Below are 13,065 nucleotides of genomic sequence, written 5' to 3'. Positions count from 1 at the left end.
CCTTAAACACCCAACTTTTACTTTGCAGTAGAAAGAAAAGACCACAGTTAGCAAGGTTTAATAATTTGGTAGCTTGAAACCAAAAGCTAATCATCTACTAGCGTCATCATCATCTCCTCCCACGCATATTAACGCAAAGGGCCTCGGTTAGATTTCGCCAGTCATCTCTATCTTGAGCTTTTAAATCAATACTTCTCCATTCATCATCTCCTACTTCACATTTCATAGTTCTCAGCCATGTAAGCCTGGGTCTTCCAACTTTTCTAATGCCTTGTAGAGCCCAATTGAAAGTTTGGTGAACCAAAATCTCTTTGGGAGTGCAAAGAGCATGCTCAAAACATCTCCATCTACCCCTCACCTTGATCTCATCCACGTATGGCACTCGAGTAATGTACATTTTAAAACTAACTTTTGTAAAATCATTAAAAGCAAATCTTTGTAAATGAAAAAAATTTAAATGAAAAGTGAAAAACAGTGAACAAGTAAACCTTGCAAACTGCCATTCATCGAGTAGAGAAAACGTCCATGCTATTTTCGAAGTTTAGTAAGGGTGGTTTTGAAAATCTCATAATCTGAAATTTTCTATGGTTTATCAGCTTAACATTTATGTTTATATACAAAATATTGTGTTCTTTTGTATTGAATTATCACACATAGATTTGTTTTAATCTATAAATTGAATGAAATGAATAACTACCAAAGAATGAAATTAGCTGATGATTTTCTCAAAATGAAATTACTTTTAAAAATAAGTTTTTATGAAAAGAACTTACCTGGCAGTTATATATATATAGCTGAGTCTCTGACTGCGGCAGAATTTAATCGAAAATCGCGGCAACTGCCTTGTGGTGGTTGTGTGGTTAGATGGTTAACAACCCTTACAGGGTGGTACTTGGAATCATTCCCATTTTCTGTTCCTCAGATTATCTCTGCCGGCCGGATCGACAACATCGTTGGTCCGCCTTTCAGAGTTTTTTCGGATCGCTTTCCCTTCATCGCCTTTTTGGACTTCGTTTTTGGTGAAGTACACTGTGTTGGGATTTGGCAATCGTGTTGTTTTTGTTTTCTGTCTTTTTTCCTTTATTATCATGAGTGAGAAAATTCATTATCGTGTTTGTGCGAATGATATTTGCAAGGTGAGGTTGCCGAAACTTTCGGTTGACCCTCACACTATCTGTATGGGTTGCAGGGGGTTTGAATGTGCTATAGATAATAAGTGCAAGGAATGCGAGGTTTTAAGTGATAATGATTGGTTAGCTATGCAGCGCTATGTGCGCAAACTTGAGATTGATAGAGTTAGAAGAGCTAAATCAAAGTCAAAGTCTGCTAGTGAGCCTAGCTTAGATTTATCTATTGACCCTTTGCTTGTAACCCCTTTGGAAGGTATTCCTTCCCCAAATGTAGTGACTCCTGCCCCTTCTACAGGACCTGTGCCTACGGATGACCCTAGGTATGCTAAATTAGCTGCTGAATTGGAGGCCATTAAAGCACAGCTGGAGGCCTTTAAAGGTAAGGGTGTAGGTGAAATTAGTGCTTGTGAAAGTGCAGTGGAAGTGGCGACTGATCGAATCTGTCATACCCCTAGGTCTAGACCTCTACCAAGCTCCCAGGACCAAGGGAGAAGATACGTCGAAAGCCGAAAGGGGGTGAGAGGTGCTTATCCTCGGTCAGTCGTCGCCTCAGACAGTCCTGTTGCGATCTCCCAGGCTGCTCTTGACCGCCGTAGGAAAGGCGTGTCGGATACGTTTGTGTCTTCGCCTGATCGTTCTCCCAGACGTAATTGGCGTTACGAATCAAGACCAATGAAGAGAGGGTGGAACCGGGACGTGCAGTCTCGCTCTCCCTCTCCCGGTTCGAGTAGCAGAGACCCTGATCCTTCGGATGACGATTTCGATGTTCCTGTTAAAAGGGCGAAACAGAGAGTCCTTAGCCCAGTTAATCCTGCTAGACTCCCTGCTTCTTCTGCCAGCGCTCCCAGTCAAGCCGTACGACAACTGCAGTCTTCGGCACCGCGAGAGCCAGCGGAGGTTGCTAAAGCTTTCATGGTTGTTATGCAGGAATAACTTTCATCGTTAGTTAAAGCTTTCAGCCACCCTTCTCAGTCCGTCAGACGTAAGGACGTCTCTTTGCCTGTTAAGAGATCTTCTTCTAAGAGAGATTTTAGTATCTCTCCCAAGAAACCTCTGCGCACTTCGTCGGCCGTACGACAACGTACACCCTCTTCATCGGCACGCTGCCAGGAATTTCCTTCCCCCCTCTCCCGCCGCCAGGACGATACTGCCTCTCGTTCTCGGCGCCGTGACGATTCCGTTTCCCTTTCGAAACGCCTGGACGTTACTGCCTCGTTTCTTAGGAAACAGGATGAATGCAGTCTGCATTTTCAAGGCAACGGCAGCCTGCATCTTCAGGACGCTTCCGTTTCTCGTCATCGTGACGATACTGCCTCTCGTCATCGTGACGATACCGCTTCTCGTCATCGTGACGATACCGCCTCTCGCCGACTGGATGTTAGCGGCGCTCGGCGCCAGGATTCAAACAGCTCTCGCTGCCAGACTGCTGGCAGCCCAACTCTTCGGGATGTTATCCTTGAGCAGGACCTCGAAGATATTTCGGAAGAGGAAGAAAAACCTGCCGACTCTTCTAGCGATTACAAGGTTCTTTCTCGCTCTCTTTTGGAACTTTATGGGGAGGAATTTCAACCTTCGGCCCCTCGTTCTCCTCAGTCTCAATTTACCAGGAAGAAAGCTACTAAGTCTTCGGCCTTCATCAAAATGAAACTTTCAATTTCGGCCAGGAAAGCTCTCGCTAAAGTGGATGATTGGATGAAGGAACGGAGACAAGCTGTCAAGACCACCTTTTCTTTTCCACCGTCCCGGCTCGCTTCCAAGGCTGGTATGTGGTATGAGACAGGGGAACCTTTGGGGTTAGGAGTGCCTTCCTCCTCCCAAGGTGACTTCTCGGCTCTTGTGGACTCGGCAAGAAGGCATGCTTTGAACTCTGCCAAGGTGATGTGGTCCATGTCGGAGCTTGATCACCTCGTCAAGGGAATTTTCAGGGTTTTCGAGGTTTTCAGCTTCCTGGACTGGTCTCTCGGGACTCTGGCCAGGAAGTCTGAACTCCTGGAGGACACAAAGGACCTGACGAGTATCATGTCCTGCATGGACAAAGCTCTAAGGGATGGAGCTAATGAATTGGCTTCCCTTTTCTCAGCAGGGGTCTTAAAGAAGAGGGCCCTTTTGTGCTCCTTCACCTCTAGATCTGTGACTGTTGCCCAGAAGTCGGAGCTACTTTACGCCCCTTTTTCACGTCATCTTTTTCCTGAAGCTCTGGTCAGAGATATCTCCCTTTCTCTGGCTCAGAAGGCTACTCAGGACCTTTTGTCTCGGTCGGCTAGAAAGACCTTACCTGTTGCTCCTGCTCCTCTGAAGGAGGAGGAGAAGAAGTTTCAACAGCCCTTTCGGGGCAGGATCTCCTCGAGAGCGGACTTTAGGGGGAGAAGACAAGAGTCAGGGCCAAGGACCAGCAGGGGTGCGTTTAGGCCCCGGTCCAAAAAATGAGATGGAAGTCCTCCAGACACCAGTAGGGGCAAGACTGTCTCGTTTTTGGCAGTCTTGGGAAAGGAGAGGGGCGGACACCTGGTCCCTCTCAGTCGTCAAGGAAGGTTACAAGATCCCCTTTTTAAAGAAACCACCTCTCTCAGACTCTCCCCTGGCCTTAGTGGCTCAGTACACCGACGCGGGGAAACGAGAGGCTCTTCTGGAGCTAGTCGACCAGATGTTGGTCAAGGGTGCAATAGAGCCAGTTCTAGACCTCGCCTCCCCAGGCTTTTACAATCGCCTGTTTCTGGTTCCCAAGAACTCGGGTGGATGGAGACCAGTCCTAGATGTCAGCTCTCTGAACGCCTTCGTGGAGAAAACAAAGTTCTCCATGGAGACGACTCAGTCAGTGCTGGCTGCAGTTCGTCCAGGAGACTGGATGGTTTCTCTCGACCTGCAGGACGCTTATTTTCACGTCCCCATTCATCCGTCTTCGAGGAGATATCTGAGGTTTGTGTTCCAGGGCAAGTGCTTCCAGTTCAGGGCACTTTGCTTCGGTCTCAGCACAGCTCCCCAAGTTTTCACCAGACTTATGGCGAATGTGGCAGGCTGGTTACACCAGGAGGGGATAAGGGTCTCCTTCTATCTAGACGACTGGCTGATCCGGTCACAGTCGAAAGAGAAATGTCTGGAGGACCTAATGAAAACTTATACGATCACTCAGGACCTGGGACTCATCGTCAACTGGGGGAAGTCTCAGACCGAGCCGAATCAGACTATTCTCTATTTGGGGATAGTTCTGAATTCAGTTCTTTTTCAGGCTTCTCCCTCCCAGGAGAGGCAGACCAGGTGCCTGGACAAAGTCAAAGACTTTTTGAGGAAGCAGGAATGCTCAGCGAAGGAGTGGATGAGTCTGCTGGGAACTCTATCCTCCCTGGAGCAGTTTGTCCCTTTGGGGAGACTGCACCTAAGGCCTCTGCAACACTTCCTCGCAAAGGTTTGGAACAGAAAGATCCAGGAGGACACTTTTTCTTTTCCCATTCCGACAGAGATCAAGGATCTTTTAATGTGGTGGCTGGACCCAGCTCTGTTGGGAAAAGGGACCTCCTTGTTCAAGAAGAACCCCGACCTAGTGTTATTCTCAAGACGCGTCCGAGTCAGGATAGGGAGCAACACTAGGGAACAAAGAGGTCTCAGGTATTTGGGAAGGTAGTCAGGTCAGTTGGCATATCAACAGGAAGGAATTGATGGCCATTTTGTTAGGGCTCAAGGCCTTCAAAACCTCGGTGTCGGGAAAGACTGTGGAGATCAATTCCGACAACACCACAGCTCTCGCGTACATAAGGAAGCAAGGGGAAACTCACTCCCTCTCCCTGTTCTCAACTGCGAGAGAGCTTCTCCTCTGGGCGAACGAGAACGAGACCCAGCTGTTGACAAGGTTTGTTCAAGGGCAGAGAAACATCAGGGCAGACATGCTCAGCAGGAGGGGACAGGTCCTTCCTACAGAGTGGACTCTCAACCCGCATGTCTGTCGGAGCCTCTGGAAGTTGTGGGGCAGACCAGTAATAGACCTTTTCGCCTCCGGTCTAAACAAGAGGATCCCCAACTACTGCTCCCTAGTCCCGGACGAGGAAGCTGTTGCAGTGGACGCCTTCTTGATGGATTGGACGGGGCTGGACATGTATGCCTTTCCCCCGTTCAAGATCATCAATCTGGTTGTCAGGAAGTTCGCTCTCCTCGATTCGGGACGAATGACCCTAGTGGCTCCATTCTGGCCTGCGAGGGAATTGTTCACCGAAGTGGTAGGGTTACTGATGGACTTTCCAAGAAGACTCCCGGCAAGTCCAGATCTTCTCAGACAACCCCACTTCGAGAGATTTCACCAAAACCCCCTCTCTCTCAATCTGACTGCCTTCAGACTGTCGAGAAGCTCGTTAGATCTCGAGGCTTTTCGGCACAAGCGGCGAAAGCTATTGCCAGGGCAAGGAGGATCTCTTCACAAAGAGTCTACCAGTCAAAGTGGGAGACCTTTAGAGCTTGGTGCAGGAGGCGCAAGGTTTCCTCGTCCTCTACCTCTCTGAGCCAGATTGCAGACTTTCTTTTGTACCTGAGGCAGGATGCTAAGCTGGCTGTATCTACCATTAAAGGATACAGGAGCATACTCTCAACCGTCTTTAGGCGTAGAGGCTTAGAGTTATCTCAGAATAAGGACTTGCAGGACCTCATTAGGTCTTTTGAGACAACGAAGCAGGTGCACTTAAGACCCCCTTCTTGGAACCTGGATGTGGTGCTTAAGTTTTTGTGCTCCAGGAAGTTTGAGCCTATCTCGCAAGCTTCTCTGCGAGATGTGACTAAGAAAACCCTCTTCCTTTTGTCTCTAGCGACTGCCAGGAGGATCAGCGAGGTCCAGGCAATCGAGAAGCGTGTAGGCTTCACCCTAAATGGAGCGGGTTGTTCCTTGAGGTTCGACTTTCTCGCCAAGAATGAGAACCCTTCGAAACCCTGGCCTAGGACTTTTGAAGTCCCTAACCTCACGAATCTAGTAGGTCAGGAACAGGAAAGCCTCCTCTGCCCGGTTAGGGCTCTCAAGGCTTATTTGGCCCACACTAAGAGCGTGAGGGGTGCTTCCAACTCCTTATGGTGTTCAGTGAAGGATCCTCAAAAACCCCTGTCAAAGAATGCTTTGTCCTTTTTCCTGAGGGAAACTATTAGGGAAGCCCACCTCTTTTGTGAGGAAGAAAACTTCGCCCTGTTAAAAGTACGGGCTCACGAAGTAAGGGCCATTGCTGCTTCGCTGGCATACTGGAAAAATATGTCAGTTAAGCAGATCATGGATGCAACGTTCTGGAGGAGCAACTCTGTCTTCGCTTCTCATTACCTCAGAGAGGTAAGAGTGGACTATGACAAGTGTTATACCTTGGGCCCATACATAGCTGCGGCTTCTGTATTAGGCAAAGGAGTTACTACCCCCACTCAACCTTAGTTTATGTACTTGTATGTGGGTTTGTGTTTTTTATGGTTGTCTGAGGTCCTCGTCCTGTGGTACGGTTCCCTCAGTCCAGATAGATAGTTTATATCTATTTCTGCAAGGTTAGATGGTTAGCTTTAGTAAGGTTGCAGGTTTTTTATATGGGAAGGTAGTTTTCTGAAGTCTAGTCAAGTTGTTGGTCCTACCCCTTTGACAGACTCGATTGAGTTGTTTGCAGCGTAGCAGGTCTACTCCTGGCTGAACACTCCTAAGGGAAAGCGACTCTAGAGGCAGTTACCTTTGAAGTCAGCTACCTTAGCAGATAAGGAATCAAGGTGTTTGTTCTCCTACAACTCTTTTGTTGTTTCCCAACTATGTTTTTTCTGTCTGTTTCCCTCCTCCAAATGTGTGAATCAGCTATATATATATAACTGCCAGGTAAGTTCTTTTCATAAAATTGGAGTTTTTATGATAAAACAAAGTTTTATGAATACTTACCTGGCAGTTATATATATATTTTAAAGCCCACCCACCTCCCCTCAGGAGACAGGTCGGGCAAAGATAATCTGAGGAACAGAAAACAGGAATGATTCCAAGTACCACCCTGTAAGGGTTGTTAACCATCTAACCACACAACCACCACAAGGCGGTTGCCGCGATTTTCGATTAAATTCTGCCGCACTCAGAGACTCAGCTATATATATATATATAACTGCCAGGTAAGTATTCATAAAACTTTGTTTTATCATAAAAACTCCATGTTTGATATTAAATATTTCTAACTAACAGGATGAACAAAAAGAAGGTGTCAAACTAGCTGAAGGAAAGAAAAAGGGCGTCAAAAGTGAACCTCTTAATTCAGATGTTTCAGACAAGCTGCTGAAAGAAGTCGATATGAATGGGTGAGTATGAAAGATATTTAAAGCATATAATTTTCAATATTAAACTTACCCGATAATCATGTAGCTGTCAACTCCGTTGCCCGACAGAATTCTATGGAGGGATACGCCAGCTATCACAATACTAGAAGGGGGTGTACTTACCAGCGCCACCTGTGGCCAGGTACTATAGTACTTCTTGTTGACACCTCCTCAATTTTTCCTCTGTCGTGCTTCCGGCAAGACGTTCTGGGATACGCTTATGATCTTCGAGTTTTTTCACGGCTAATTGGTGAAGTATTCTCTCAGATTTCGGCTGTCGCTTTACTGGAAACCTTCTTATATTAGCTAGATAGCTTTTATATAGTCCTGATTAACGGTTAACGATCTTTTGCTTGATTTTGGAACCCCCTTTGGCTAACTCTTTGGATTCAAGATGTCTGACATTTCGCAAGCCCCCTCCCATAGACGATGTAGGTCTTGCAATAGGCGTATTCCGAAGGCCTCGGTAGATCCTCACACCGCTTGTTCTGACTGTAGGGACAGGCCCTGTCAGTTAGAAAATCGATGTGAGGAATGCGCCGGACTTTCGGAACTGGAATTTGTCCGTCTTTTGAAATATTCAACTAAGTTAGAGAGAGGTAGAGTTAGGAGGAGTTCTTCTCACTCTTCACTTTTTTCCTCACCTCATGATCCCCTACCTTTTCCTACCCCTGTAGTGGCTACCCCCGAACCTACTATTTGCCCTCCGCCTGATATGTCTGTTGTTTTGCGTGCTATTCAGGCCTTAGGCGATAAAGTAGAGTCAGTGGTAAGTGATCATAAGTCTCTGATGGCCGAAGTCAAGGAACTTAAGGTCAAGAGTGCAGTGGGTGGAATTAGTGCCAGTGCTGTAACGAGTGCTAGTGTCAGTGCAGTGCCAAGTGCTAGTGTCAGTGCCAGTGTGGTGCGTGAGGATACTTCTGTGCGAGCCAGTCGTCCTCCCAGTCCGGGACCTCTTGCAAGCTCCCAAGCCCAGGGGAGAAGCAATGTCGAAGGGCATAAGGGTTCGGCAGGCCTTGTTAGGCGCACAGAAGTATCCTCGGTGGTTGCGGGCGTGTCTTCCAAAGACCGTCACTCCCACCTGCAGACGATTGAGCCCGTCTTTGCCTCGTCCGCTGATCAACTGTCAGGGAAGAAACGTTGGACTCAGGTCTCGAGACCACTTAAACGTAGAGTCCAGTCCGCGAGTGCTCAGCCAGGTTGCAGTCATTGGCTCAGCTCTGACTCGCCGCAGTCATCTGTCGACTGCACTCCGCCCAAGAGGAGTAAGGTTCTGCCACAACAGAGCTCGACTGTTAAGGCTTTACCTCAGCCTACTGTAGTTTCTGCCGACCCCAAGTGGACTCTACTACAGTCCATGCAAGCACAGCTTTCGGACTTGATGCGTGAGTGTCGGGCTGAGAGTGTTGCGCCTCCGCCTCCGCCTACACTCCCTCCGCCTGCGCTCGCTCCGCCTGCGCTCGCTCCGCCTGATCGCAGTACCACCTGCCAGGCGTACGATGTTGAGCCACGTTCTGAGTTTGCTGTTCCCAGTGGTGTTCAGCCTCCGCCTTCCTTAAGGCAACCTTTACAATGGGATCAGGAGGATTATACCTCTCTTCCTCCGCCTCCACTTGCTGCTCCACCAGTGATGCAACACTCGGTTGAGGTACAACAACCTCTCCCGTCCATGAGTCAGTCTCCTCAGCTCTCGCTGCAGCGAGCTCAACCCTCCACAAGGCAAGCACCACAACACCTTAGCCTTGCGCCTCAGGAGCCTCAGCTTGCGAGACATTTACCTTGTTCTGCGCAGCCTCTACCTCATCGCGCTCCGCTCACACCACAGGAACAGGAACTTGCTACTCCGCTTCCGCCAACCGCTCAGCAAGCGCAACCCTTGGGTTCAACCACTCATGCTAGGAGTCAGCCTCCTCCACCCATGCGCCTTCCTTCTGCTTCGTCTTTTATTCAGCCTTTGCAGTCTGAGCCTCAGGTTTTCCCTCAACAGTTACTTGAAGAGGAAACCACTAATATTGTTCCTACTCGTTCTGACTCTGCTGTTCAGCATTCTTGTCCGATCTCTTCGCTACACTCTGGTGATGAGGCTTCTGATGATGAGGCGGCACACCTGGATCCCTCGTCAGACGTGGATGAATCCAAGCCTTCTCCACAGTCTATTGACTTTCGTAAGGTCTTGGCTCTGCTTAGGGAGGTTTACCCAGACCACTTTGTCTCTGCTATTCCCCGCTCTCCGCCATCTGAGTTTTCGCTGGGCATACAGCAAGCTAAGTCCACCTATACTAAGCTAGTCCTAGCAAGGTCCTCTAAGAGAGCGTTAAGGATCTTAGGGGAGTGGCTGCAGACTAAGCAACACCTTGGCAAACTTCTTTCATGTTCCCTCCGACTAAGCTCACTTCGAAAGCGAGCGTTTGGTATGCCACAGGAGAAGCACCAGGCTTGGGAGTACCTGCCTCTGCCCAGGCTGACTTCTCAAGTCTGGTAGACTCGCCTCGGAGAACTGCAATGAGGCGCTCTAAGGTTTGCTGGACCTTCTCAGACCTTGATCACTTACTGAAGGGAGTATTTAGAGCATTTGAGATGTTCAACTTTCTAGACTGGTGCCTGGGGGCCCTCAGCAAGAAGACCTCCCCTGCGGACAAGGATTCTGCCATGCTATTAATGTCCTGCATGGATAAGGCCATTAGGGATGGATCTGGTGAGCTTGCGTCGATGTTTGTATCAGGGGTTCTGAAGAAAAGGGAACAGCTGTGTACCTTCCTTTCCTCCAGCATTACACCTTGTCAAAGGTCACAACTCCTTTTTGCTCCGCTCTCGAAGTTCCTCTTCCCCGAAGAGCTGGTTAAGGACTTGTCTGCTGCCCTGATACAAAAGGACACTCACGATCTTGTAGCCTCATCGGCTCGTAAGTCTAAGGTTGCTACCTCAGTCCCAAGACTTATCGCTCCCCAGTGGCTGATACCCCTGCTACGAGGTTCATACTGCCCTTTCGTGGTAGAGCCCCCAGCCGAGGAAGCTCCCGTCCAGACTCTTACAGGAGCAAGTCTAGGAAAGGCTCCAAGACATCTAAAGGAAAAAACTGACTCTCCGCATCTCCAGACAGCAGTAGGAGCCAGACTCAAGATCTTCTGGCAAGCCTGGGAGAAGAGAGGTGCAGACGCCCAGTCTGTCAGTTGGCTGAGGGACGGTTACAGGATTCCATTCTGCCTCAAACCACCTCTGACCACATCTCCCATCAACCTCTCTCCCAACTACAAGGAAGAGGACAAGAGGCTAGCATTGCACCAGGAGGTGTCGCTACTTGTGCAGAAGAAGGCAGTGGTTATAGTCCGGGACCATCTATCCCCGGGCTTCTACAACCGTCTCTTTCTTGTGGCCAAGAAGACAGGAGGTTGGAGACCGGTGCTGGACGTCAGCGCGCTCAACGCGTATGTCACCAAGCAGACGTTCACGATGGAGACGACGAAGTCGGTCCTAGCAGCGGTCAGGCAGGAGGACTGGATGGTCTCGTTGGACTTGAAAGATGCCTACTTTCACGTTCCTATTCATCCAGACTCCCAACCTTTCCTGAGATTCGTTTTTGGAAAGGTTGTCTACCAATTCCAAGCCCTGTGTTTTGGCCTAAGCACAGCTCCTATGGTGTTCACTCATCTGATGAGGAATATAGCAAAATTCCTACACTTATCGGACATCAGAGCCTCCCTCTACTTAGACGACTGGCTGTTGAGAGGCTCCACGAGTCGTCGCTGTCTGGAGAATCTCAACTGGACTTTGGACTTAATCAGAGAACTGGGTCTGTTAGTCAACATAGAAAAGTCTCAGCTCATTCCCTCCCAATCCATTGTGTACCTGGGAATGGAGATTCGGAGTCAGGATTTTCGGGCTTTTCCATCGGCCCCCAGGATAAGCCAAGCCCTAGAGTGCATCATGAGCATGCTGAAGAGGAGCAGTTGCTCGGTGAGACAGTGGATGAGTCTCACAGGGACCCTTTCATCACTGGCCCTGTTCGTCGAGCTAGGGAGACTCCACCTCCGCCCTCTTCAATTCCATCTTGCAGCTCATTGGGACAAGGGTTCGACTCTCGAAGCAGTCTCTATCCCAATCACCCAAGAGATGAAGACCACTCTCCTGTGGTGGAAGAACAATCTCCTTCTCAGGGAGGGCCTATCGTTGGCTATTCAGACCCCCAATCTTCATCTCTTCTCAGATGCATCGGACTCGGGCTGGGGTGCGACCTTGAACGGACGGGAATGCTCGGGAACGTGGAACGAGGAACAGGGATTACTCCACATCAACTGCAAGGAGCTACTAGCAGTTCATTTAGCCCTGCTGAACTTCAAGTCCCTCCTGCTAGGCAAAGTGGTGGAGGTGAACTCAGACAACACCACAGCCTTGGCTTACATCTCCAAGCAAGGAGGGACCCATTCGAGGAGCCTATACGAGATCGCAAGGGACCTCCTCATTTGGTCAAGAGGTCTAAACCTCACTCTGCTCACGAGGTTCATTCAGGGCGATATGAACGTCTCAGCAGATCGCCTAAGCAGAAGGAATCAGGTCATTCCCACGGAATGGACCCTCCACAAGAGTGTGTGCAACAGACTTTGGACCTTGTGGGGTCAACCTACCATAGATCTGTTTGCCACCTCTATAACCAAGAGACTTCCGCTGTACTGTTCCCCTGTTCCAGACCCTGCAGCAGTTCATGTGGATGCTTTTCTACTGAACTGGTCCCATCTCGACCTTTACGCATTCCCACCGTTCAAGATAATAAACAAAGTTCTGCAGAAATTCATCTCGCACGAAGGGACAACGGCTGACGCTGGTTGCTCCCCTTTGGCCTGCAAGAGAATGGTTCACAGAGGTACTTCAATGGCTAGTCGACATCCCCAGGACTCTACCTCTAAGAGTGGACCTTCTACGTCAACCTCACGTAGACAGGTTGCACCCAAACCTCCACGCTCTTCGGCTGACTGCCTTCAGACTGTCGAAAGATTCGCTAGAGCTAGAGGCTTTTCGAAGGAGGCAGCCAGTGCGATTGCCAGAGCAAGAAGGGTTTCCACTCGTAGAGTCTACCAGTCTAAGTGGGAAGTCTTCCGGAGCTGGTGTAGAGCCAATTCAATATCCTCTACCAATACCTCTGTGACCCAAATAGCTGACTTCCTTCTACATCTTAGGAATGAGAGATCCCTTTCAGCCCCTACGATTAAAGGGTATAGGAGTATGTTGGCTTCAGTTCTCTGCCACAGAGGTTTGGACCTTTCTTCCAACAAGGACCTTCAAGACATTCTTAAGTCTTTTGAGACGTCTAAAGAGCGTCGTCTATCCACTCCAGGCTGGAACCTAGACGTAGTCTTAAGGTTCCTTATGTCACCTAGGTTCGAACCTCTCCAGTCAGCTTCCTTCAAGGACCTTACCCTCAAGACTCTTTTTCTCGTCTGCCTTGCAACAGCTAAGAGAGTCAGTGAGGTTCATGCCTTCAGCAAGAACATTGGTTTCACGACCGATTCTGCAACATGTTCTTTTCAGCTCGGATTCCTAGCAAAGAACGAACTTCCTTCACGTCCTTGGCCTAGATCGTTCGAAATACCTAGCCTCTCCAACATGGTAGGTAACGTACTAGAGAGAGTTCTTTGCCCTGTCAGAG

General features: G+C 49.0%; 1 protein-coding gene across 1 annotated transcript in view; it reads left to right on the top strand.

The window, feature by feature from the left end:
- LOC137621816 (transcriptional adapter 3-A-like) overlaps nt 1–13,065 on the top strand; it is a 63,678-nt gene that overhangs the window by 47,608 nt on the left and 3,005 nt on the right. The window contains exon 7 of the mRNA XM_068352326.1: nt 7,294–7,406. Within this exon, the coding sequence (XP_068208427.1) occupies nt 7,294–7,406 (113 nt within the window). The remainder of the gene's footprint in view (nt 1–7,293; nt 7,407–13,065) is intronic.

Source organism: Palaemon carinicauda, chromosome 2, assembly GCF_036898095.1.
Source record: "Palaemon carinicauda isolate YSFRI2023 chromosome 2, ASM3689809v2, whole genome shotgun sequence".
NCBI classification, from domain to species: domain Eukaryota; kingdom Metazoa; phylum Arthropoda; class Malacostraca; order Decapoda; family Palaemonidae; genus Palaemon; species Palaemon carinicauda.
The sequence above is the reverse complement of the archived record's forward strand: the minus strand, read 5'-3'. Positions and strand labels throughout refer to the sequence as shown.